The 27307-nt window shown below is 41.8% G+C and overlaps 1 protein-coding gene across 1 annotated transcript in view; it reads right to left on the minus strand.

Moving 5' to 3' along the window:
• The window catches only part of Ppp2r5a (protein phosphatase 2 regulatory subunit B'alpha), a 46164-nt gene extending 18863 nt beyond the window's left edge, over positions 1-27301 (minus strand). Inside the window, exons 1-2 of the mRNA XM_005348882.2 lie at positions 27071-27301; positions 2381-2577 (exon numbers count right to left, since the gene is read on the minus strand). Coding sequence (XP_005348939.1) covers positions 2381-2577; positions 27071-27251 — 378 coding nt within the window. The 5' untranslated portion in view covers positions 27252-27301. The remainder of the gene's footprint in view (positions 1-2380; positions 2578-27070) is intronic.
• Between the last annotated feature and the right edge of the window lie 6 nt (positions 27302-27307).

The raw sequence follows: 27307 nt of genomic DNA on the forward strand, positions 1-27307 counted from the left end.
AGGGGAGGACTGCAGTGAGGGAATGACTATTTGGAACAAACTACCTGGGGCAAGAGGGTAATACAAGCAATGTACAAGTAACTTTCCACCTATTCATAAAAAGTGGCATCCAGGATAGGCATCATTACCATAACCCTAGAAGCCAGGAGGCAGCTATCTAGAACTTTGTAAGTTGCAACTCGAAACCATTTTTTTGTTGTTTATTTATTTATTGGAGATAGGTTTCTCTGTGTAGCCCTGGCTGTCCTGGGACCAAGCTGGCCTCAAACTCAGAGATCCTCCTGCCTCTCCTGAGTGCTAGGATTAAAGCACGCACGACCATGTCCAGCTCTAAAAACCAAATTTAAAGGTAAAACCAGCAATAGTCTGATGGGCATCAACTTCTCAAATAGCAGGGCATCTTATGATTGCCACTGGTAAAATTAAATGTTAACCTCGCAGCCACCAATAAAATAACCCATAACAAATACTCATAAGTCTGTTAAAGGTTGATCAAGTGGCCCAACTCCTACCTAGAAACTAGCACTAGAAACTAAACAACAAAAACAATGAAACATACATAACTTTTCATTTGAGTAATGAGAGTAAATCCCAGTATAATACATAGAAAATTAAAAATATTCAGATTATCTATCAACTTTTCAAAATTTCTCAATAAAAACCACTAGAAATCAGTTAACAGAAGAAAATAATCTTTGCTCTTGAAACTTTAAAATAAAATAAAAATAGGACATTCAGCCAGGTATGGTGGAGCACACCTTTAATCCCGGCACTCAAGAGGCAGAGGCAGGAGGATCTCTGAGTTCAAGGCCAGCCTGGTCTACAGAAAGAGTTCCAGGACAGTGAGGGCTATACAGAGAAACCCTGTCTCAAAAAACCAACCAAGCAAACAAAACATGAAGTTTACCACATTTAATACTATCTGTGGGAGTTTAGGGAGCTAGTTTTATTCTGGTTAATATTCTGTCTATAGTTGATCTTTTCAAAACAAAAAAAACCACTAAAGCATTAATTTCTGTTCTTAAAGTACAACACAAATTCCTCAGTTCCTTTGGTGGGTCTTTGACTGTGACCAAATCTCTTTCCTCCTACCCATTCTATTCTTCTCCTAGAACATGTATAAGGTTGTTTGTTCTTCTGTTTGGATGTAGTTTAAACTATGTTCTTGTGACTCTAACCTTTCGCACAGGTTTTGAATTTCATTAGCACGGGACAGCACACCAGTTACAAAGGCTGAACCAATGTCCACTGCTGAAGGAGGAGGTTAAACTACTAACAGTACCTCCCAAAAGGACCCTTACTGCAATAAAGATGGCAACAATTCACTTTTCCACACGAGAGATTCCACAATTTATCTACCGTGCTAAGCAATCCTTGCCTAAAATGCTTGGAGCAAGAAGTGTCCTGGATTTTGGCTTACTCACCTATAAATGCCTATAATGAGGTGCTCTGGCCATCCAAACATGAAGTTCATTTGTTTCAAGAGTGCCTTACATACGATATAAAGGCAATTATAGTCACTATTTTTATTTCACTTGTTTGGAATGCAATCCATAAAGTCGGGTGTAGAATTTCCCACTTAGGGAGTCATATCAGTGTCAAACTTTAGTGCTTTGACTTCTGGCTCCCATATTAAAGAAGCTTGATAAGATGTCTCTTTATCCTTAAAGACTGTGAGCTATAATCAAGTGTTATTCTCTATAAGAAAACATCCCGTATAGGATTTCTTTTAAACCTGTGTTCTTCACGAGCCCTCTCTGCCCCCTTGCTCAGACATAACCAGTTATCTGGATAAAGGAGTTCACTTTTTTAACTTGGAGTTTTAGTTACATGTATGTGTTCGTGTGCAGATATGTGCACTTCAGGGCATGTGCCGGAGGCCAGACACACCCTCCTGGAGCTGGAGCTACATACAGGCAGTTGTGAGCTGCAGATACGGGTACTGGGAACCAGACTCCAGTAGTCCCACACAAGAACTGTATGTTTGAACCTACATCTTTCTCCCAAGTGTCTGAACTATCCAATATGGTAGCCAAGAGCCACGAGAACTACTACTTTCTCCAAGTCCTATAGTCAGGGCCCATGTCAACGAAATGGACAATCTTTCCAATGGGCGTTCCCCCCCCCCTTTTTTTTTTTGGAGACAGAATCTCACTATGTAGCCCGGCTGTCCTGGAACTCACTCTGTAGAGGTGGCTGGCCTCCAACTCAAGAGACCCATCTGCCTCTGTGTCCCGAGTACTGGGATTAATGGCATGTGTTACCAGACCTCACCCCATAGGATGTTTCCAAGAACACCCTTTTGGGTATGTTAGTTACAATACATACACCTCAGATCCTTGATCTTACATATCTGAGGAATAGAAATCTAGAGGCTTACCATTTTTACTATATCAGAATACGCTGATTCAACAATTACACCACGATTAGTTGAAACATACTCAACCAGTTCATTCAGTGTTGCTCTTTTGATTTCTTTGCTCTTCAAGTCTGAAACAGAGTCCATGAAATCAAACAGCACACAGCACTGCTGCAGCTTCTGGCAGAAGAGCTCCTGCTGCTCGTTTGAAGTGGCATCTACAAACAGAAAGAGAGAAGCTCTGAACAAACCAGCCTTTACACTGCTTTTGTATCTGTTAGCTATAACTCTGTAGAAGGTATCTATATGCACACAACCCTCTGTGATCGAGGTAGATCCATGCAGCTATAATCCTATCATGTACAGATTTATACGGGGCTGTTCTCAGTGCCCACAACCAATCACTGATTCTAACATTCCTTTCTTTGATCTCCTCGATTATCTTAGATGCTCATCATCCCCCATCTAGATTTCAGTCAGAACTTGCTAATAATGCATGACTAAGTATTCGTTTCTGATTTATTATCTAAACTACTCTAAAAGTTAAAACTTTCCTAAAGGAATCAATACTATCATACTCAATAAGATTGCCAATAATTTGGAAAATGGAACCTCTGCATTGTGTCATCTGCTTATACCAAGTCACCTTTCAACACAGCCACGCAGACCTTTGTGGTTCCTGAAGAACACACGCTGCTTCCCAGGCCCAGAATGCCCATTTCCCCACACCACTATCCGGGGACCCTACCCACTGGTTCCATTCTAGCCTAAGTCCTTAATCAGGGGTCTTACCAATAGAAGTGGCACTAAGCTGGCTGGTGAACCCATCCTTTCTGAAGTATCTTAGGCCTGTATCTCTGCTGCAGCATTTTTTGTATCATATGACAATTATGTCTTACTATTTTTAATGATCCTGATCTATGAAGTTCCCCCAAAGCAGGAATCAAGTGTTATCTCACAATGCCCACTGTTCTCTTTCCCCGCTCAGGATAGAGCCTGGTGCATAAAAGGCACTTAATAAATATTTGCCTTTGCTCATGACAAAAACAAGGAACATTACATTGATTCTAAATGTATTATATATATGACAAATATATTTTATGCTAAGAACATCTCTTTGTTCTTAGCATAAAAAATTAGAATATTTAAACTCTGGACTTTCAGATCTGTAAACAGGGACCTTCCAGTAGCTCCTCTGCCTCCATCTCCTGAGCTACTGAGCTTAAATTTTTAAGATCATATATCTAAAACCTGATATTTAGGTTCATAATATGTAAAATTATTTCTCCATCCAAAGCAAGTACCTATTTTATATAAAGATAAGAAAAAGATCTTCAAAAAGATTAAATTTTGCCATAGATATTTACATTTTGTGTCCCCATGTGTGGCTGTGTCTGAGTGTGTCTGTGTGTGTCTGAGTGTGCACAGAAGGGTCAGAGGCTGACATCAGATGCCAATCAATTTCTTCCTTGTGTTTTGAGTCGGGATCTTTCGCTGAGTCTGGACTTGCCAATGTGCCCAGCACTCTGGCCAGCGAGTCCTCGGGACCTCCTGTCTCTGCCTCCTCAGCGCTGGGACTGCCGGTGCCTGGCTTCTGTGGGTTGGTAGTGGAAACGCAACTCAGGACCTCATGACTTCAGAGCCCATCTTGAACCATTTCCCCAGGTCCCTATACATTCTTACTGCAGCAAAGTGTAAATGTTAAAAGACTGGCATACTTTATAAAACTTCTGGCCTAAATGATGAAAATTACAAAATAAATGTTGAATTTGCTATCACAGCCATTTGCGTCTATGGCACTGAAAGCTTCGGTTCTCCATCCACAAACAATGCACCTACTGTTTTGTCCCAGAGTCAGCTGAGGTTTCCACCCTCAGACTGGCATTCAGGATTCATGGAAAGCTGATGGACAGTAAATAATGGTTTTACTACTGTTTTGGTAGTCAAGTTTTTTTTTATTCAATCACGTTTGTTTGTTTGTTTGAGACAGGGTTTCTCTGTAGCTTTGGAGCCTGTCCTGGAACTTGCTCTGTAGACCAGGCTGGTCTCAAACTCAAAGATATCCACCTGTTTCCGCCTCCCAAGTGCTGGCATTAAAGGCGTCCACCACCACTGTCCCGTTTATTCAATCACCTTTTCTGGAACTGCCCTGAGAGAGAAAGTTTTAAGATATCCTGTTTTTAAGGCAGCCCTTTATACATAAGCTATCTGTGCTCTGGAATGAGACTTTATATACTGTGGTGAATATGAAGCAGATCTGACACACACAGCCAGCAGTCAGGCCTACTACCCTTGCTCCTTCCAAACACCAGCAGCAGAGCCTGTTCCATCTCCACTAAGTCAGCAACATCTGAATGACCTTTTCCTTAAATCTTTTGGAGTTTTTGGTCCTTAAAGTCAAATGATTAATTTAATTACTAAATGACATTTCCTAACACTGGTGCCAAGTTCATTTGTTTAAAAAGCTAGGGGACAAGACACCTGTGGTTTCTGAAAACTAACAATGGTAAACTTTTGGGAATACATATTGTGTATAGCCACTCAAGAAGATAAAAGTCATTCTAGGAACCCTTTCTCAACTCACAGAAAATCCCCATTGTTCTTTCAGTTACTCCTTTATCTTCAAAAACACCCACATACTTCAGAGACGTACTTATCTTTACTAAGTAGACAAATACATCTGTACTACATCTTAGTCTCGTGCGTGTGGTTCTGGGGACTGAACACAGGCATCACACACGCTAGGCAAGTGCTCTACCGCTGAGCTATGTTCTGCCCGGGGACTGCATCTTTAAAATAATTAGATCCCGTTATAATGATGATCTGAGGATGATAGGTGCCACCTTCAGAGGCTGACTCAGTTCTCACAGGCTTAAAATATTCTCTCAGCTTTTTTCTCCTTGATGCAGAAGTGAACACAAATTCATGCTTTATCCACATATTATCACCATCTGCAAGCAAGACCAGGTCACTCTGTCCTCCCACCTCCACTGTGAAACGCCATGTCTCCCATTCAAAACCTCAGCTAAAAGTAGTGGCTCACTCCTCTTTAATCCTGCAGGTGAAGGCAACTCTGAGAACGTCTCAGAGTCAGTGAAATCCAGGCCAGCTAGGGCACACACACATAGTGAGACTGGGCCTCAAAAACAACACCAACAAAACTCATGCCCTGAAGCTACAATGTAGCAAGAAAGTGGCAGGAAAATGGTTTGCATTCAGAAGAAACTAGTTTCAGCTCTGATCCCTTGAATGGTTGAATACCCTCTCACAATGCTGGGTGGCTTCATGAAACCCCAAGTATTTGTACCAACCGTATCCTAACCATATACTGTTTGCATTTGCTTAGTCATTCTGATTTTAATTATCCTAAGCCTCTCAGATTTTTGTTGGGGATAATTTAATAAAATTTTCTGGAACTGATGCTATTTATCTGTTTCAAATAGTGTTTTGTTTTGAAAATGCAATGTTCCCCACAAGCCCATGAGGTGAACCCTTGGTTGCCAGGTGAGCCAGCCTGGAGGAAGTGGGTCACTAGGGTCATGCCACTTCTGCCACAACAATGCTCTGCCCAAGGGCACGCCCCTAAGAAACAAAAACAAGAACCTTCCTCCCTTATTGTATCAAGTATTTTTGCCAGAGCAATGGGAGAACGAACACACTGTTGGATTTGAATCTCTCTGAAAACATATAAGTGAGCCATGAGTGTATATGGAGGAGTACTTAAGATACCAGGTTTGAGTCTGAGCTGTCCCCTCGGGCTCTTGTGGTCCACAGCTGCTGGTGCTGTTTCTGGGGCTGGGGAGCCCTTGGAATTAGGACCTAGACGGCAGAGGTAGGGGACTGGGGTGGGCTCTGGCCTGTATTCTTCGCTTCCTGCCTGCCCTGATGTAAATGACACCTGCAGCCAATGCCCCCTCCGCTGTGCCTCCCAGTGACAGACTGCAACTCTGAAACCACCAGCCGCAGCTCACACTTCCTCCCTTAGATGGTTTCTGTCAGGTGCTCTGTCACAGAGATGAAGAACGTTTACTAATACACTAGAGAACTCCACTTACACGATAAAAATAAAAGCAATCCTACATAACCCCGCAGTAGTATTTTGACCCTCACTGCCACCCCCCCCCCAAATATCTTACCAAGGAGCAGTTCAGAACTACTGTATGTACGGCACATTCAACAGTGTCGATGTCTGCAGGTTTGTCTGCTGCCCAGGGGACATGCTATCAAAGTGCATTCATCTTCAGTAACATCCTCTGAGCTAAGCTCCCCGCCCCCCCCCCAAAAAAAAATCAACAACACCAGGGTTTCTTTGTGTAGCCTTGGCTGTCCTGGAACTTGTTCTACAGACCAGACTGGCCTAGGCCTCAGAGATCCACCTCCCTTTGCTTCTCAAGTGCTGGGATTAAAGGTGAGCATCATCATGTCCGGTAGGAATATGAGCTTTTAAATGCCCGTAATGTTTCCATTTTGTTATGACTGGAAGTTGATTTCACTAAAGACTTTACAACTGCTGAAAAATAAAAAGAATCATGACGAGCAGGGGGACAGACACAGCTCTGAGGAAATGAAGCATTTCCTCTTGGAGACTTTTATTAGCTCACCTTTCAAAAACTCCCCAAAGCCCTGTTAGGTCTTTTCTGGACTCTTTGAGGTTTTTACCACAAATACTCAACTTGAAGGTGACCTGGTTCATACCAGAAATACGTCCTACAGTGTTGTTTCTTAGAGTATGGATTGTAACTGGGTCGCAGTATCATGTTGATGGGTTATGACGAGAGTTAAGCAAACAAACCAATCAGAGGTACCGCATGTGATTACACTGTTTTATTGCACTGTATATGGATCCTCAATTATAAAGCAAGATGTGCTTCATACGTCATTCTACAACATGTAAAATGCTACAATATCAGTGGCTAGTGTAGACACAGACTGCACTTTGTTAATTACAATACTGTTTAGCCAATGACTCAGGTATATTTCTAGCTATCTCTTACAACTTGAATTAACACATTTCTATTATTTTATACTTTACCACGAGGCTCGTGGTTTGTTACAGCTATATGGTGTCTCTTTCATTCCGCCTACTCTATTTATCTCTTCCAGCCTGGCTATATTCTGTCCTGCCATAGGCCAAAGGAGCTTTATTCATTAACCAACAAAAGCAACACATATACAGAAGGACCTCCCACATCAGCTGGAAGCTTTCGGCCTGCTTGCCCTCACTCGTGCTGGGAGGTGCATCTATTCTGCTGAGGCATTCCTTTGCTAGTTTAGAACTTACTTCTTCAGGACTCCAGCACAGGCGGGAAATCAGCCCTGTGGGCTGAACAACTACCATTCTTGGCCTGTCCTTCAGGAGATGGGTGTTGGATTAACTGAACCACAGCCTGTAGGCCACTCCAATAAATTCCCTTCCAACAGAGATTCATTCCGTCAGCTCTGTTCCTCTAGAGAGCCCCAGTTCAAGGTAAACAAAATTCCACTGTGTCTGTGCTACATTCTTTGATTGACAGACACTGTTTCGGCTATTGTGAACAGTGTAGCAGCAGTAGACATGGGTGTACAAGTTACGTCTACAATATACTGATTTAATAGTCCTTTGGGCACACCAAGAGAAGACTAGCTGGGTCACAGTTATCTGAGAAACGTCCACACTAGTTTCCACAGTGGCAACACAAGTCTACTTCCCCACCAGCGGGGAATACGGGCCTTCTCCCCACAGCCTTGCAAGTATTTGCTGTTGTCTGTTGTCCTGACAGCCATCTGGCAGGAGTGAGATGGACTCTCAAGACATTTTTAATTCGCATTTTCCTGATGGCTAAGGACACTAAGCACTTTTAAAGTATTACTGGCCTTTTTACTTCTTCTGTTGAGAACTATGTATTCAGCTTAGTCCATTTACTCACTGGGTGATTTCTGTGGTTAATTTTTGCAGCTCGCTTTATCTATTTGGACAACTCTCTAGTCTGACAGCAGATGGCCAAGATTCGCTTCTCCCTGTCCAGTAAACTGTCTCCTCACCCTAGGATCATTTCCTTTGCTGTAAAGAACCTTAACTTCACGTCATCACAATCTTGCTGGTTCTCGGGACTATTTCCTGGGCCGCTGGAACCCTTTCCAGGAAGTCTTTGCCTGTGGTGCATAGCAAAGGGCTGTACTCCCGGCCGTTTTGAAGTCCTAACTACCTTAAGATCCATCCTGAGTTGATCAGCGTGCATGGTGGTCATACGCATCAGGTCCCATTCTCCTAGAAGTGAAGTCCAGTTTTTCTGGCACTGGTAAGGAAATGATCTTTTCTCCAATCTCTATTGTTTACATCTTTGTCAAAAACTAACGGTAGTTTTGTTTTACACTAGACGAGGCAAAAGGCCAAGAAATGACTGCTGGTCATTTTTTAAATAATAATAATAATAATAAAAACAGACTCAGATCCCTTGTATGAATCTTACATGGTCAATACATATTATTCTACCTATATATTTTAGAATTCAATTTGCCAATATTTTATTAAATATTTTTCAGTTTGTGTCCATAAGAGACAGTGCCCTGTAATTTACTTTCTAGTAATGTTTTCCTAATTCAGACTCAACCAAACAGACACAGACCTATTGAAATTTCTGCTTCTTCTTGTGTCACTTTTAGAGAACTGTTTACTTCAAGGAATTTTCCCATATCCTTTAAGATCTCAAATATAAGCACATAATTTTGAATCTGAAAGCTATGCCACCCTAGAGAAAAGGTACTAACCATTACTATAAAACAAGCTTAAACTGGAGTCAAGTCAGAGGTCAACTTCCAGCAAGACAAGGGTAAGAATTCCTCAGACCTTACCTGCTTCCCCCAAATTTTAGTTTAAAACAACCATTTAGGCAAGTATGATAGTACATGCCTACAATTTAGCACTGGAGAGGCAGAGGCAGAAAGATCACCAAAGTTCAAGGCCAGCCTTGTCTACATATAGAGATTCAGGATAGTTGGGGCTATAGAGCAAGATCCTTTTTCAAAACAAACAAAGTTTAAAGATAATAAAACACCATTTGAAGACTATGAATAGACCCAAGGACAAGCAGCATTGAGGAAACTCCTAAGAACATCTATGAAAACTCGGAACGAGCTCATGGGAAAGCAATCATCTACTCTGAGCAAGGCCTTGAATGTGAGTCCCACGCCACAAATAATTAATGAAAACTCAGTGAGTAGAACCTGAATTAAGATGGCTCCCTTCACTTAGCACGGCAGGAACTCTCCTCAGAGACCGGAGGCTCCCTCTACCTCAAGCTCCTGGCAGCCTTCTTCAGGTACGGACTAGACACTGGCACATCTAGCCTGCGGTAGAGGCTCAGCTCTAACCAAGAGCAGCAGAGAGGTGAGGGTTCCTTAGACTGCACCCTTGGGCAGCACCACTAAGAGTGTGTCCCAGTCACCCACCCCAGTCCTTTAGGCAAGCTAAAAGGACCTTAGGCTACTGCCTACAAGTCACCCTAATAAAGCTAGCTCTTCCTTCCCATGGCACCCTTCAGTTTACAGGTGCTCTCAGAAAGAGCAGGGCTAGAATAGAGGGAACAGTAGAGATCGCCAGATTCACCAAGGCAAAGTTCATTTTCAGGAGAGATCTGTAAAAGAGGGGTAGCTTGGAGGAACCAAACAAGAACAAGATCACTGACATAAATCCATTACAGCCTGAACTGAATTTGCTAAAAAACAGCTGAGCAGTCAGGTGAAAAAGACGGAACGTAAGAGGTGGGGTACTGTCAGGAGAAAAGCCTATCAAAACTACTGTCTCCCAGGACGATGTGAGGACAACCAAAGCAATGTCTCTCTGAAGAACAGTATCAGGCTGAAAATGAGACCTCGCCCAGCCACTAAATGAACAAGCAATGATAACAACCCTGGTACTGAGGCCAGTACCCAATACATACTTTAAATGCCATTCACTCCCTTCTTCCACTTCTCCCGCTCTGCCTGGAAAAGTACAGGCTACAGGTTAACAAGAAGGAAAGAATAATAACAAGGGGACAGCATAACTTGACTGCCTGTGAGAGTGCACAAGGCATTTAAGGAAATATGGTTTCTCAGTAGCCACTAGTCAAAGGAAACCATGACTAAGAAGTGTCATGGCAATGTCATGTCCAAGAGAGAATACCAATAAAGAGGAAAAACACCAATAAAAAGAGAATGGAAATTACAGACTTGAGAAGTCTAACAAAACAAAAACTTCACTAGAGAGACTCACCAGAAACTGAAAGCCGTATCTAGAGATATATCCAATCTTGAAGAACCGAAACAAGGGTTAGAGAGATGGCTCAAGGTTTAGAGACTGGCTACTCTTGCAGAGGACCTGGGTTTGAGTCCCAGCACCTGCACAATTTACAACCATCCATGACTCCTGACCTAGGGAAGCCAGGATCTCTTCTAACCAAGCACACATGCATGCAGGCAAAACATTCACATATAAAATTAAACACTATCACGATATTAAAGTGTTCAGAATGGAGGTACTGGAAGGAGAGGGAAAGGAGCAGAAAAAAACATTTGAGAAAATAGTGACCAAAGCTGTGCAAATGTAACAACTAGTTCTAACCTAGCATAGGATACATTGTGACTAAAGCTGTGCAAATGGACCGACTAGTTCTAACCTAACATAGGATACATTGTGACAAAGCTGTGCAAATGGACCGACTAGTTCTAACCTAGCATATCCACAGAGCTCAGCCAACTCCAAGCATCAGTTCAGGCCAGCAAGACAGCTCATCCATTAAGGTCCTTATTGCCAAGCTAGAATCCAGATGGTGGAAGGAGAGAAGGGACTTCTGAAAGTTGTCCTCTGACCTCCACATGCACTCCGTGGTACATAGGCATTCATAACCAGCCAGTGCACACACAACAAACAAACAATAAAAACACTGAAAAACCAAATGAAGGATAAAATCAAGGAGATCCATCAACTGTAGACGCAGTGCAGTGAAAGTACTTACAATTAAACAAGGACGAAATCTTGAAAACAAGATAAAACAGTTAATTTACAGGAGCTAAAATCGACAGGTGAATTATCAACCAAGAAAACAGAGGCCAGAATACAGACTCACACTCAAAGGCTCAAAGATAAACGCTGGATCAAAAATCCTATGCCTTACAAAGCTATTTTTAAAAAGAAAGGAAAAAAAAGACATTATCAGGCAAAAAACTGAGTGATGGAAATATTCTAAAGCTGACTCTAAAGGTGGCACACATCTGTCAATACATTAAAACCTACTCAACTGTGGAGACGGGTGGCTTCTAGGGTGTGGATCTTGTAAGTCTCACGTCTCCAAAGCTGGCCTCAAATTAGTTGTGTAGCTGAGGATGGATGACCTTGAACTCCTGATTCTCCAACCTTTAACCTCCAGGAACTGGGATCACAAGCACATTGCACCGATCTGTTTATGCGGCCCTAGTTATGTGAACCTAGGCTGTGCACGCTAGGCAAGCACTCTACCAGCTAAGCTCCATCTTCAGCCCTGTAAATTTTTCCTAATGAGGCCAATCCTAAAATGTAGTCCAGTCCTTCAAACACTTTCCTGTCAAATATCTGGCATTACTGAGAGACAATAACAGTTTAATGATTGACTGTAGTAATGTCTCTGATCAAGTCAAATAAATTTCAGTCCACCAACTATAGAGAACACATGCTTAGATTTCTTTTATCTTTATAATATTAAATTGGATTCAGTAAAAAAAAATCTGTAGGGACTCATAAATAAGAACTTCAAAACCAAGAAATAAAATAAAGATATAGTAAAAATGCATGGGCTACATAGGATTGGTTTGTAGAACAGTTTGCCAAACCGTTAAAACTTAGTGAAGTTGGGTGTGTTGGCACATGCCTTAATCCCAGCACAAAAGAGGCAGAAGCAGGTAAATCTCTGAGTTCAAGGCCAGCCTGGTCTACACAGTGAGTTCCAGGACAGCCAGAACAAATGGGGAGACTCTGTCTCAAAAAAAAAAAAAAAAATTACTACAGTGACATGATTTAGAATTGGCCCTATAATATGGTACTGTTGGTACTGTCTCAAGAGCATCTCAGCAGAAAATCTAGTCGATATTCTAACACCAAGTTGAAGAGCACAAGTTTTGTGGATTTTTTAACCATCAAATTATTGGGTATGAATTTTGCAGACATTGCATGTATTAGCTATGGGTAACGGTGGAGCTGGAGAGTATTGCACCTTCTCCAGGCTGCACAGCAAAAGCAGTGTGGTGGAACTTGTGGCCCTTTTCTCGGCTCTTGCGGTCTACAGATGTCAGCCCAGGCATCTCTCTGTGCTTGTGGATGGGTGTGGTGATCCACTGGGTGTCAGAGTTCCTTCTGAGAGCTTTATGGGATGGGCACTGAGGACAGCCTCAAAGAATCTGTATGTGGGATCTTCACCAGCCTGGTAGTAATTCAGAGCTCTCAAAGGCCCACAGTGGTACTCAGCTCTCAACAGACGGAAGGAGCTGGGCAAACTCTGCACATGACATAACCTTGCTTGGTTCTGTATCCCAGCCCACAAGCTTTATCTGGCTGGGTGGGGTTTGGAGCCTTGTGTAGCACAGAAGAGACTGCTTCTTCTTCACAGCTCCTGGATGTATTTGTACACGCCCATCCTGGCCCACCTGATGGCTGTTGCCAGCAGAAGAGGAACTGATATTTGGGTAGCCCATCTTAAAGCTGGCTTCTTCACCATCTTCTTTACAGTGTGAGAAACCCAGGTACAATCAAGTTATTTCAGGGTTTTTATTTGTTAGTGCTGTATTTAAATATTTAAAAGGTAAGCATCATTTGTAATAAGATAATTTTGCAAACCATATCCCCAGGTACTGCTGCTCGTTTATTTGAAATCTAAACTAACATCTCATATAGGATTCATGCTACAAATTATAGAACAAACGCAGTATCCTAGCAACCCAGCACCGCCATTCAGTGGTATGCCGAGGGTGTGGTCCAGAATTCTAATTTAAGAGACTGTCACAGGATATAGAACTTGTCACTTTTTTAGCAATACCCGAGAACATTAAAACAAAGAGCCTGAGCTAGCTTTTATCTTGAACTAGAAATCAGGCTAAGGCAAAGGAGCAAGGAAAATACTTGTATTTTAACAAATGACTCTGCACTATGACTTAGTTAAGAGTCTGTGATTTCATTACAATTGAAAACGGTGAGAAAAATTTATGACATCACACTTTAGGAAACTGTAACATGCACACTGTCGGTCTGGTATATGTAAGTGTATGTTAATCAAAATCACTAGACTACTGTCTAAAACTTAACAGCTTTAATTACCATTCAAAGATAATTGTATCCACAACTACTGTTATAGAAGTATACTGATTAGTTTTTATTAAAAAAATAAATAACTGTAAGCTGGGTAAGGTGGCACATGCCCATTATCTCAGTATTTTTTTTTTTTTCGAGACAGGGTTTCTCTGTGGTTTTGGAGCCTGTCCTGGAACTAGCTCTTGTAGACCAGGCTGGTCTCGAACTTACAGAGATCCGACTGCCTCTGCCTCCCGAGTGCTGGGATTAAAGGCATGCGCCACCACCACCCGGCATGAAGGCGTAGGCAGGAGAATGGAGAGCTCCAGGCTAGCCTGGGCTATATAACCCATCAAGAAAGGGAGGAGAGAGGAGGAAGAAGGGGGGAAGTTAATTGCATATTATCTTTTGAATTTCAAATATCACGTCTGCTAAGACAGCCAGAACAAGGAAGAAAGATGAGCTACTAGATGTGTGACCCAGAGTCCTTTGGCCGTGGACGTGACGGTGCTGAGAATAAATGGAAAACTTGTGCCATCTCCTTAATCTCATTTGACTACAAACCTGCTATTCACAAAACAACAGTACGTGGGACTTTAGCTAGACCTTTAGGACCGGAGTGGGAGGCTGTGAGGAACTCTATCTCATGCGCATGTCCACACAGCTCTTAAGGGGCCCCTGCTCCTGTGTGCAGAAGGTGCTCTGCCTACACCAGCACCGCAGTTCCGCACCCACTCCACTTCCTTTCACCATCGCAAACTGGCTCTGGGTGACGGTCAAGAGTGGAAGTCTCAGGATATTTCATTGATTTTCTAGGGAAATGACTTTAGCTGGACTTTCCAATAGATCTAGGTATAAACTCCTAAAACAAGACTTAGAATACTACTCAGAATAGTTGCTGCCTCTCATTTAATAGTCGGCACTACAAAAAAAAAAGATTAAAAAAAAACTATTTCTGAGCCAGAGAGATAGCTCAGCAGTAAAGACACCTGCTAAGCCTGACAACTTGAGGCCGATCCCCAGAATCAACACAGAAGAAGGGCCAACTCTCACAAGTTGCCCTTTGACCTCCTTATGTGTTCCAAGGCATGCCTGTGTCAGTGCACACATATGCACACAAACATACAATAAATAAAAATTTTAAAAAGAAGCCCTTTTAGTCTGTGCAATTTATCTATTTTTAACATTTATTTCTTTTAGACTGAGTATGCGATCTCAGCGTGTGGGGCAGGAGTGGGAATCAGAGGACGCTCCAAACGCAGGTCACAGGTCACTAGGCTTGGCTTCCAGCACCTTTTCCCTGCTCAGCCATCTCAACAGCCCTAGTATATGGAATTTATAACTAAGGTTTCAAAATGACCCAACTCAGAATTTCTAGAAATAAATACTTCATTCAGAATCAATCCAAATGGTTATTTTTCCTTTCAGAAAAATCATGCAGTTTATAATATTCTAAGAAGTTAAAGCATGGGGTGAACAACCTACAGTTACTCTGGTCCCACTGACATTAAATTTAAGGTTTATTCTGAACGGGGAATGTTTTTTAACAATCTACAAGCTCTTAAAAAATAAAGACACAAAGAAACGAGGTAGTTAAGAATGATATTTCTCACTGTGCACTCTCTAAGTGAGTTTATTTCAGAAAACCGAGACTCAATTATGACTCACACCAAGTATTATATCCTAAATTAGTCACTACTATTCTAGAACTAAAAACACATTTCAAGTGTGTGCAGGGTCATCCAGGTGATCACACTACACCAGACATCAGCTACATGGTGTGTCGACCCCATCCATCGTGGCTGTTCTGTGGCTGGGTCAGCTAAGGAAAGCGGAGCTATTTTCCCCTCTCCTACTGCAAGACCAGAACTTCCCAGGAAGGGAACAGGACTCAGACAACAAACTGAGAAGCACTTCCCAGTTACACCTGCTACTCTGGCTGAACTTTACATTCGAGCAAAGGCTTGTTCCCTAACCGCAGGCACAACCGCATCTGGAATACTACTCAAGGAGATGATACATAACTGTCCGATTTTATCTCCTCTGGAAACTTTGAGAGACTAAAATTAGTGAAGTGTTTGATGAATTTTCCTAATTAAGTCTCTATGCAAATCTCAGTTTTCTAGACCTACTATTTCCAGTTTTCAAATTGGGGGAAACCACCAGGAAAGACAGTGCTATGCTAATGTGGCCACAATGCAAGGAAATTCCAAACTCTTTAAAGACAGCATTCCAAAGAGAGGGAGAGTAGGTGCAGCATCCAGTTCTGGAACAGATGGCTGTAACTGGAGTGGCTGGAGGCTCCGATTACAATCTACCTGTCACAAATGTGCTGCACCAAGTTATCCCATCATCAGGATTCATTCATAAAGCAAATGTTCCCAACTACTTTTAGAATAAGCTTTAGGCTATTTAAGGGCAGTGAAGACAGTGTTAGATAGTAATGGACCACTTCTCCAGCACCTAGGAAATCAGCAGCTTTCTCAGAAAATTCCCAACCACAGTCTTTCCTTTGCACTGAAGGGAACAATTCTTCTTTGATGCAGTCAACATACATACACCCTTAGTTTAACATTACAGAGAAGGAATTAACCAACTGAGAAGACCAAACTATAAATGACCCACATAGAACACAACCTTATCTACAAAATGGTAAAAATGTTGGTGTAGCTTACATAGTACCCCGTTAATGTGGTGGTCTGAATGATGGCTGGAATACCAGGTCCCCAGATGGTGGAACTGTCTGAGGTTTGGGACGTGTGCCACTGGGGGTGGCCTTCCCAATCCCAGAGAGTGTTCTCTCTTTCCCCTACTTCCCTCTCCCTCCCTGCTATCCCTCCGACTTGCAGTTAAGACATAAGTTCTCAGTTATTGCTCCAGAAACATGCCTGTAAGCAAGGCAGAAGTCAAGTCTGTGCTAGCCTGAGGATCAGAGTGTGAAGCAAGTCACTCGTTAGCCATAGAGACCAGACGGTGGTGGCTCACACCTTTAATCCCAGCGCTAGAGAGGTGGAGACAGGAAGTGATAAGGCTGGGTGGAGAGAGGAATGTAAGGCGGGAGGAGAGAGGAGCTCAGCATTCAGTCTGAGGACTTGTAGAGACAGGAGACCCCATTAGGTGAACAACTAGTGGCTGGCTGCTCTGATCTTTCAGCTTTAACTCCCTAGTATCTGACTCCAGGTTTTATCATTAAGACTAACTAGAAATTGTGCAACAGGCAATGAACTCTTAATTCTCTGAAACTATAAATTCCCCATTAGCTCTTTCTTTTATAAGTTTGCTATGTTCATGGTATCTCTTTATAGCAACAGAAAAATAACTAAGACAGTTACTAAACATTACAAAATATATAATTTATATAAATATATATGATATAAAATACATATTAAAATGTTAACTATAACATGATAGAAAATGTTTTTCTTTAGATGACTTAATAAAAGCCTTTGCTTCACTATTTCCCTCAATAAACAACATGGCAGGCTCTAAATGCTGTGTAGGAAGACACATGTTAACAGATTTCATCCTGCACCATGTGTACGCAGAAGACCAATGGCTTACAAATCCAGTTATGGACAAGTCCTTCATAAGCAAAATCCGGGAGTCTTAGCAGGCTCCTGAAGGTAGCTGCATTAGTCACAGAACTATCCAAAAGGGCACTGTTACTGTTCGAGTCACACTCCAAGCCTGCTGACCTGCATTCCATCCTGAGGACACGCGTGGTGGAAAGAACCAACTCCCAAGTTGTCTGCACACATGCGTGAAGAGCACACACACAGAAATATGTGTAACAAGAAATCCAAAGGGCTTTTTGATATTCAGAACTGCATTTCTAAAAGCATCCCAAATTTACAGTTTACAAAGGAAAACTGACCTTCCCTCCCTACTGGGTCCCTTTCCCAGCACAGTCCTCAGTGGCAGCGACAGTCAAGTGTCCAGGATAAAGCACACCTCAGGATGACCAGTTCTTCCTTCAAACAGCTAACAAGCCCTACCTATGGCGTACACGTCAAATAAACCTCTTTGCACCTCTGCATTAAATTCTGGATGTGGCTATAGCATGTCTTAGCTAGCCTTAAAAACAAACCTCCTGACTGCCCCTTCCCTTCTTAAAACCTTGCTCTGTTCTAATCCATTCTCCCTTCTGCAGCTATAACACTTATTTTTCAAGATTTTTTTTTTTTAATGCACACGGGTGTTTTGCCTCTATCTATGTCTGTCCACCACATGTGTGCCCGGTGCCTATGGAGGCCAGAAGATCCTCTGGAAGTGGAGTTAAGAACTATTGTTAGCTGCTATGTGGGAGCTGGGATATGAGCCCCAGGGCCCGTGTTAGAGTAGCCTGTGATCTTAACCGCTGAACCATCTCTCTAGCCAATATTTAAATGAATAAATAAATATACAAATACACAGAAAGACACACATCTATGTCTGCCAGACTTTCTAAAAGAGTTATTCTTACTTACTGACTATGCTTATACAATTTCTACTTCATCTTTACCCGACAGGTATCTCAAGTCTTCTTTACCCGACAGGTATCTCAAGTCTATCAACCCTCTGAAATGACCCCCCCCCCCAAAATAACCAAAGACACCAGAAGGAAGATTATCAAAAGTATGGAAACTTTTAAATTTTACTTGACTCACCCACTTTTCTGTTGCTATCTGCTCTACCTACCCACTTACTAAGCCTCTCCTTGGTCTCTCTCGCCTCTAGATGTTGGTATGCTCTGGCCTCTTCTCTACAGATTTCTACTGAGAAGCTGCTTCAACTTCCATTGCTTCAAAGGTCACTGACCAGCTGAAGACTCCCAGACTGCTATCATAGTGTACATGTAATCGGCTCTAGGCCCAAACTAGCTTTCCAACAGGCTACTTTAACTTCCCACAGAAGAACGACTGCTTTTTTAAGCCTAGCACAGGGGACTCACACCCGTAATTTCAGCACTTGGAAGGCTGAGGCAGAGCACCATGAATTTAGGCTAGCCTGCACTATAGTGTAATCCCATCTCAAACAAAAACAAGATTTTTTAAAAAGCACTAACTACAAACACAATAAAAATGTTATTTTTCTTCTCACAAATCTGCTTTGTCTCTCAGTAAACTGTTTTAGCTGGTAAGGTGGTGTATGCCTACAATATCATTGCTCAGGTGGCTAAGTAAGGCAGGATTGTCGAATCTGAGGTTAGCCTGGGCTACCTACAGACAAACTGCTATCATATACCTACTAGCTGTTCAAATAAAAACCGTATCATCCTTGACTTCCTTTCGCCAAGTCCTCTGCTGAGACACTACCCCATCTCCATTTAGGAAGGCTATTTTTGTATTTCATGTCCAGATTACAATTGGAATCCTTATTCCCATCTCCCAGAATCCTCAGTAGATGATATAAATGCAGTATAGTACCCGTACCCGTTCTTTCTTTTCTGGTTTTTCAAGATAGGTTTCTCTGCAGCTTTGGAGCCTGTCCTGGAACAGCTCTTGTAGACCAGGCTGACCTTGCATTCACAAGGCCTCCTGCCTCTGCCTCTGCCTCCCGAGCGCTGGGACTAAAGGTCTGCGTTGTCACCTCTGCTCTGTACCATTCTTTCACATAACAGAAAGTAAGACCGAAGTCCTAACTGCTGTTCCCTTGTCTTCTCTAAGCACACAAAAGCTGCCAATCCTCAAATGCACTGTGTTCGACTGTGGGGCACACATCCTGTCCAACGGATGGGTCTTCAACTCCATCTACCTTAGCCTAACACCTAGCTGTTTGGTCTCAGTTGATCTCTTACTCCAGGCAGGTTTCCTTTTTCTCTCCTTCCATAATAAACCTAGGCCAGGTCTCTTCCACAATTCCCTGACAGGTCAGTACTTGGCAAACTGATTGAAACTTCTTAAAGTATATATTCTTTACCCACTATAAGATACTAAATACGATTAATTTCAAAAGAAAAAGCATTTATTGTTTTATTTACCTAAGTAACATTTTAATCTCCACAATGGCTCATGTAAAATTTAAGTACCATGGAAACCAGAGGGAGAAAAAAAAAATTGTACTAGATTTTTTTTTTTAAAGCAAAGTTCATATCAGGCAAGAAAACTCTTTTCAAAGAATGGTAGTGGTAAGAGTAATTCTTATCGGACACATAGTTCTGCAAAAGTTTTATCTTATTTTACTTAGAACTTCAACAGATATTTATCTTTACAAGCTATCTGAAAAATATGTTTTAAAAACACATCCAGCTCTGTTAACTTCAGGGTTATAAAAAAAATCTGTCATATTTTGCACTTTCATCAATTTTGACGAAATAACTAATAATGATTTCAAATACTATTTGTCTTCTGGTAATAAGTATAATTCTAGAACATCCTTTATCAGACGAAGCATACATTTGGCGGGGGCTCTAGTTTTGACATTTGGTATTTGAATTTCAAGTTCTAAGCCCAGTTATTAAAAAGTTCTTATTTCAGGCACCTAGTCACTGCCTATACTACTTTTATTCCTATAAGATTCATTGATTTTTATGTGAGGAGTGTTTGACTGCATGTGTGTATGTGTACCATGTGCACAGCTAGTGCCCCTGGAATTACAGACAGTTGTGAGCTGCCATGTGGGTCCTTTACAAGAGCAGCCGAGCTCTCAACCACCGCACCCTCTGCAGCCCCCGTCTATACTGCTTTACTCCCAAACTCGCCTCCCTGTTTTCAGAGACTCTCTGGTGAGAGGACCAGAATGATGTTTATGTAGAAGAGTGAAATCGGTTCCCAAAGGAGGCTCAAGAGAAGCACTCCTGAGGCCTTCCTGCTCAGCACCGCACAGTGGGCTGGAGGGGAAGCAGCTTAGCTATTCCAGGACTGTGATCCCAAGGAATCTCTAGCGTTCAGTATCCAACTCAGAGACAGGTTCTCTCAGGTCATGTAAACCTACAAACTACAATGCAACAGGCACGAACAAATAAAACCCAGTAAGTTTGTTTAAGGAAATGTGAATCAAAATGACAGGATTTCTAAAATTCTTCATTACTCACTCAAAAAGCTCACATAAACAAATTCCTTCAGGGAAGAGTTCAAAAAGATACACATGAAAAATAGTTCTGTAACTGCTTATTAGCCAATGATCCTGCTCAGACAAGCAGAGTCTGTTTTACACAAACCCAGCCTGTCACGTCAAACTTTCAGCAATTAGGTTTCTTGTTACGTAATAATGCACTAAAACTAATTATACACTTTAAATCTATTTCTTTTATTTCCTTCAAGGACATCCTTATAAATTAAGGCTGCACCTCAAATTTAGAAATTAATATAAACTAGCTGGGCATGCTAGTGCAGGGGCACAGTAATGAAGGGGCAAGTTAGTCCAGGCCTGGAATCCCATCACTTGGGAGAAGGAGGGTCAGGGGTTCAAGTCCACTCTGGGTCTGTGGTCAGTCCAGGCTACACCATGAGAGCCTAGCGCGCACACACACAAAAAGAGATAAAAAGAAAAAAATTAATATAAGCTTTCTCACTTTATCCAATTTTAAGCACATGTAAGTCCATATCTAAGTCAACCCTGCATTACTTTTCCACACAACTGTACACACTGCTTTCCTAGAACAATCGGTGTTACACAGCTCACACTATGTTGAAATGCAAAAGCAAATACCTTTGTTTTAATCCAGTAGTTACTCTGCTCACTTCAGCAGCACATGTACTAAAACAAGAGCCAAGCCAAACCCGTATTTACTCTTCACTATCAAAGCACTAAGAAATCAGAATTCATGTACTTAGCCTGAACTGCTTTAGGCATAAATATGTTAAAACAAAAGGCAAATAAAAGAGAATGAATCTCTGACAGTCAATACCTAATATTCTGGGGAAAGCACTATCAATGCAGGAAGGTAGGTGACTAAGGTAACCAAGGCGAATTTCACCAAAATAGCGACTGTGTCTACATGACATTTAGTACACTGCATTTGGTACTATGAGGTTTTTTTGGGGGGTGGTGTGGGAGATAATGGCATCCACTTTTGCAAAACAAAATTTACCATTTCATCCTAGGAACATTCACCTAAAACAAACCAACAAATGCTAGTGTTATTCAATGCGGTCAGCAGAAAGGCCAAAGACAAATTAGGAAAATGGATTAGAAGTGGCTCTAGACCCTCACTGATACCTTTCACACAAGATTAAGTTAAACATCAATATGAAAACTATCGCAGGGCAGTGGTGGTGCATGCCTTTAATCCCAGCACTCTGGAGGCTGAGACAGGCGGATCTCTGTGAGTTCAAGGCCAGCCTGGTCTACACGAGCTAGTTCCAGGACAGGCCCCAAAACTTCACAGAGAAACCCTGCTTCGAAAAACAAACAAACAAACAAACAAACAAAAACTAAACAAAAAAAACCATGAAAACTCTCTGAAAGAAAATACTTGGTACAAAATAAATATAAGGCATGATCCAAACAGTTAAATTCAACAGACAGGTCCATTATGCAGTCTTGGTTGGACTGTAATTTGCTATGTAGACCAAGATGGCCTCAAACTCTCAGAGATCGGTTTGACTCCAGAGAGGTGGGACTAAAGGTGTACACCACCATTACATTTTATTCAATATACTCAGTAGATGGAAGACATCAGTTTGGTACATCAGAGTGACTGCCATTATCACCTGTGATTCTGAAAAACTGGGTTAAAGCTAGGCCAACCTCTACCATATGTTTTCAATTCTTGCCTACTCAAATCTCAGCTTTTAAAAAAATGAAATAAAGGTCTGATTACCTGGCACTGAATGACAATAGTTGGGCTTTCATTTAGGTACATAAATAAATAAAGCAAGAGCTAATAGAATCACCTCATATGAAAACTCCAGACGCTAACAGTCTCCCCTTTAGAAGGGCAGCTGATCAGCCGGCCATAGGGGGCAGCAGAGCTAAGAGAGTGAACTGTGAGCACCAGAAATGAAGGGAGGGCAGAAAAATTAATGGGCTGAGTAAGGAGCCCTGAGGATCAGAGGGAAAGACAAAGCTTCAATTAATGAATTAAACCAGCAGAAGCTGATACTATGAGGCTTGGCCCTGACTCCTATCTGCATCTGAGAATCACCCTGGGAGTTTTAAAAAATAAACATGCCAGGATTCCACCTTAGACCAGTTAATGCTGATGGAGGAATGAGGGCCAGGTGTGGGTTCAAGTTTTTCAAGTGTGTAAGAGGACTATGTCAATACATAAAAACAAAGGTAAACTAGGCCCTGCCCCAGATGCTACAATGTTAAAAGCTAAATTGGAAAACAAAACAAAGCACAAAAAAAATCTACTATTTCCCAAATGTATTATGTTGTAGCTAAACTTTTGTCTCTAAAACTCAAAGGAGCCTAAAGAACAAATTTCATAGTGCCTTTATCAAGGAGACTGTTATTCTTACAGGTGAAAGCGATAATAAGTTCACAGGGTCAAAGCTAGCCTCAAGCAGCTGTGAGTCACCACTGAAGCGAGAAGACAATTCAAATCTGCTATTTACAGGCCAGTGCTCTGCCCCAATGGTATCACCAATTTGCTAGATATATTTTCCTGGATTATCACTTTACTCAATTAGATGCTTCCAAAAATAATCAATAATTAAATTAAGAAAGACAACCAAAAAAAAAAAAAAGAGAGAGCAGGCGAGATATGATCCTAAATAGGAATTCTGAAGATGTTAGCCTTCAAGGAGGAAAGATTTCCTCATGTGAGTACTAGAACTAGACACTATATTTAGCAATTCCTCCAAGTATATCCTTAAAAAGTAAAAAGAAAAATTAATTATGTCTTCTAAGAGGGACATGACAGCAATCAGAAAACAGTCCTAAAATAACGTTGGAAGCCACTGAAAACACTTAACTTACTCAGATGAATTTCAACTTTACCTTAGTGTTTTCCTAATTACAAAAGTTTTGTGTTTGGATGGAACAATAATTTGTGAATATCCAGTTAAAAGTTAAGCAAGTAGTAGTAGCGAATCCCTCCCCAAATCAGGACAACTAGAAAACGAATTAAGTTATAATTAACTCAGAAGACCACATACCTCGACAAAACAAGCACACACATTTCTCTCACTGCTAAGCAAGCTCCTTCAAACAGCAGCAAGGCTCTGGCCTCAGTTCTTCAGAGGTCAACAGGGAAACTGAATGATTCTCGGGAAGTTCTCTACCTTATCTTTTTTTATTCATATTTGTATGACGGTATGTCTGTGTACCACTTATGTGCTGTGTCCTCACAGGCCAGAGGAGGGCACTGGATCCCCTGAAACTTCACAACCACGTGAGTGCTGGGGTCAGAATCTAGGTCCTCTGGAAAAAGTCAGTGTTCTCAACTGTTGTACCATCTCTCCAGCCCCTCTCTACCTCAGGAGTTCAATCTCAAAATCAGTTTCTGTTCCTTGCTGTTTACTGACTATTCTAGGAGAAACACAAATCTGTATAATCATAACGACCAGATCCTTTTTCTTGGTAAAAACTTATGGCTCCGGGCTGGAGAGATGACTCCTGGAGTAAAAGCATACTGCTCCTCCTGGAGGACCCCAGTTCAGTTCCAGGAGGATCTACCACCTCTGGCTTCTGCAGACACCTGTAGTCACATGCACATAATAAAAAATAATATTCTGGGAAAGTTTATGTTTGAGTATTACTAGTAATTCTTCATTTAAAATATTTTAATTTGGATTCCAAACACAAAAGGGATGAGAGCTAGCATTTTTACATTATTTCATTTAATCCTTCCAATCCTGGGAGACAGTGTTATTCCCACTTTACAGATAAGGAAAATAACTCAGATCAAAAACTAACTTTTCACCTTGAACTAACCCCCTTGGACCCGACTTTCTCAACCATACTACTTCAAGTTTGTGTAAAATGAATTTACGCCAAAAACACTGACATTTGACCAGAGTCCCCCAATCAGATGAAGCACCATCCTGATAATCCGGCCTAAAACTATCCTTTCTAAGCCTCAATATTCTCCTAAATAAAGTTACTAGTATCAACCAAAGGAAGATATTTGTGAAAAGACACCAAGCCCTAAACTGTCAATAACAGCCTAACAGCACTGCCATGGTAGGTCTGAAAAGGCAGAAGACGAGGGTTAATGATACACCATTTTGGGCTGTTCCAGTTGTCATGGACAACACTGGTTTGTGTTATTTTTCTGAAGATAATCATTTGAAATACTAAGCTCTTATACACATGTAAGGAATCAGCTGTTTTACCAGGCCAGAAATTAAAACCAACACAGACTAAACACACTGAATGTGCTTTAAAAGCAAATTTCCTAATGGTTCATGATCATCAAGTTACAGGTGAAAAAAATTACATCCTACATGAATGTAAGTTCCAAGGCCAGAAAAATGATTCCCATTTAGTGTTCCTAATTTTACTTTCTAGCACCTAGCTCTCAGGGGAACTCACTGTTTATTTTGAACATTTTCAACATTAAAAAAAAAAATCATGCAACCCACTCACCTACGTGATTCTGCAAAAATAAACTGAAAAGGTTGGGTTGTTTTGTTAATCTTTACTCCCAGTCTGCTTTTAAGAAAACAACTTGGCACCTGTCCAGCCCAGATCCCCGTGGACAAAGTGTAGAGTAAGCAGGTTGGATATAAATACTTGAAACATCTCGGATGCCCACGGATATCTGAATCACTCCACAGTACGACTGCATTTCAGAGCAGGAAGAACTAACTCTCTTTCATACTAAAGGGTTTTCTGGTGTTGTTTTTGTTAAACCCACAAATGGGGGGAAAATACTACCGACGAAAAAAAAAAACCATACAATACTGTGGCATCAAGGGCACCGACAAAGAACCAAGTAAAACAACTCAACTTCACAAAGCATTTTAACAACTTGAGCGAAAGTAGGTTTTTTTCTGTTTAAGGGTTTTATTTCCAAGTGAAGATTTATCTCCTCAACTGGATCTGCATGAGTTTACCATGAATAATACCTTGAGCAATAGAACACATGCAAATATCTGAAATCAACCTAGAGTTTCAATTTTCTCTTTTTCCCACTACTGATCAAATTCTGTAAATAAAAACAACTATGGAACCCACAGCTTTCTGAAGCAAACACCATCTAACTTAGAATATGATTCCTGATTCTATAAACTTGTGTCAGCTTTAAAAATAAAGCCTATTAAAACTGCATCTCTTGAGACTAGCCAGATGTTTAAAATTCAATTATTAGGTAAGAACAGTAAGTACAACATTAGGAACAAAAATAACTCACTTGAGCAGATTAAATATAAAAGAAAAATGCGAGTATCAAGATTTCAAACTAAAAATAACATGAAAAATTAATGAAAAACAATCAAAGTATAAAATAGGTTTTAATGAAGTATAAAAACTTAAACCTCTATGTAGTAATTCAATAGCCTAATAGGTAGTACTGGATTATGACAGTTGCTGCACTCTGCTGACCGTGCCATGCCAATTTTAGCAATTCCAATGTGTTAACAATAAATGAGATACACACTGAACATACATTAAACTCTCCCACAAGTGGGTCTGAGCCTAGCTGTGGTATGTCCTTGGTTCAGAAGCACCCCAAGAGGAAGACGGAGGGTCTGAAGGGGGTTCCAAAGCTGTTGTTAGTCAACTGTTGATTTGATCTGGGATTTTCCTTATCCTTGCCAAACTATGTCAGGATTCACAGATCCAAAGACAAATCAGAACCAGATTGGCCTTGAAAGGGTTGCTGGATCTCTGTCAAACGAACTGAAAAATCTGCTGATCATTTATCTATTTAGGCATGAGCCTTTAATTTCTTGGCCTTGTAAATCATTCTCTAGATTTCTATCAGGTTTGCAAGAATGTCTTAAGTATCTAGGAATATAATTATCTTTCCATAATGACATCTAGACGTAAAATTATTAAATCGAAAGCCAGTAACTCTCAAAGAATAAGCAAGAACACCAGGCAACAACTTCGTGAAAAGCCTCCAAACCTACTGGGGAAAGCAGGCGAGCCAAAAGAATTGCCAAGCTCTCCTGCGAGGCATTAGGCGTGGACACCAATTTCAATTACTGTACAAAACCTTGCAAAGTCCTTGGAAGCAAAGCCCCAAGTTCCCCTTCCACTGCAAAGAAATACTCGTTCCTTCAGAACGACAATCGAGGTCTTCTAAGGGATGACACTTGAGCCTACCGACACAGTATGGAAGATACGTCACTTGGTCGCGGTTTTAGGCTTCTTTATAGTTACGTCTAAAGGCCAGCTAACTCGGGGACAGTTGTTCGGACCCTGGATCTGGCGACCGAGGGACGAACTAGCTCAGCGTGTAGGAGAGCCAGGTCTGAGGCTCGGCAAAGTGGGGGTAAGAGGGTCGGAGAACCGGACAAGGAAAGAGAGCGCTGGTACCTGGGGGACCCTGGGGTCGCCACGGCAGGGCAGGTGGGCAATCCGGGAGAGGGGCACCAGGGGCGGCCCGCCGCGCGCTTTACCTTTGAGCTGGGGCAGGGGGTGCAGCTCCGCTTGGCTGCCCTGGCTGCGGAACTGCGACGAGCCCTGCGAGCGCTTCTGCCTCTGCGCCTTGCGCACCGATTTCCGGGTGAAGCCGTCCACTTTCTCCGAGGCCGAGATGGCGGCGCAGGCAACTGGCGCGGGCGGCGACGGCGACGACATCTCCGCGACCCCGGCGGCGCCCGGCACCTCCCGCCGCGGCTGGCCCGGGAAATGGG

Source organism: Microtus ochrogaster, chromosome 6 (genome assembly GCF_000317375.1).
Source record: "Microtus ochrogaster isolate Prairie Vole_2 chromosome 6, MicOch1.0, whole genome shotgun sequence".
NCBI lineage: Eukaryota > Metazoa > Chordata > Mammalia > Rodentia > Cricetidae > Microtus > Microtus ochrogaster.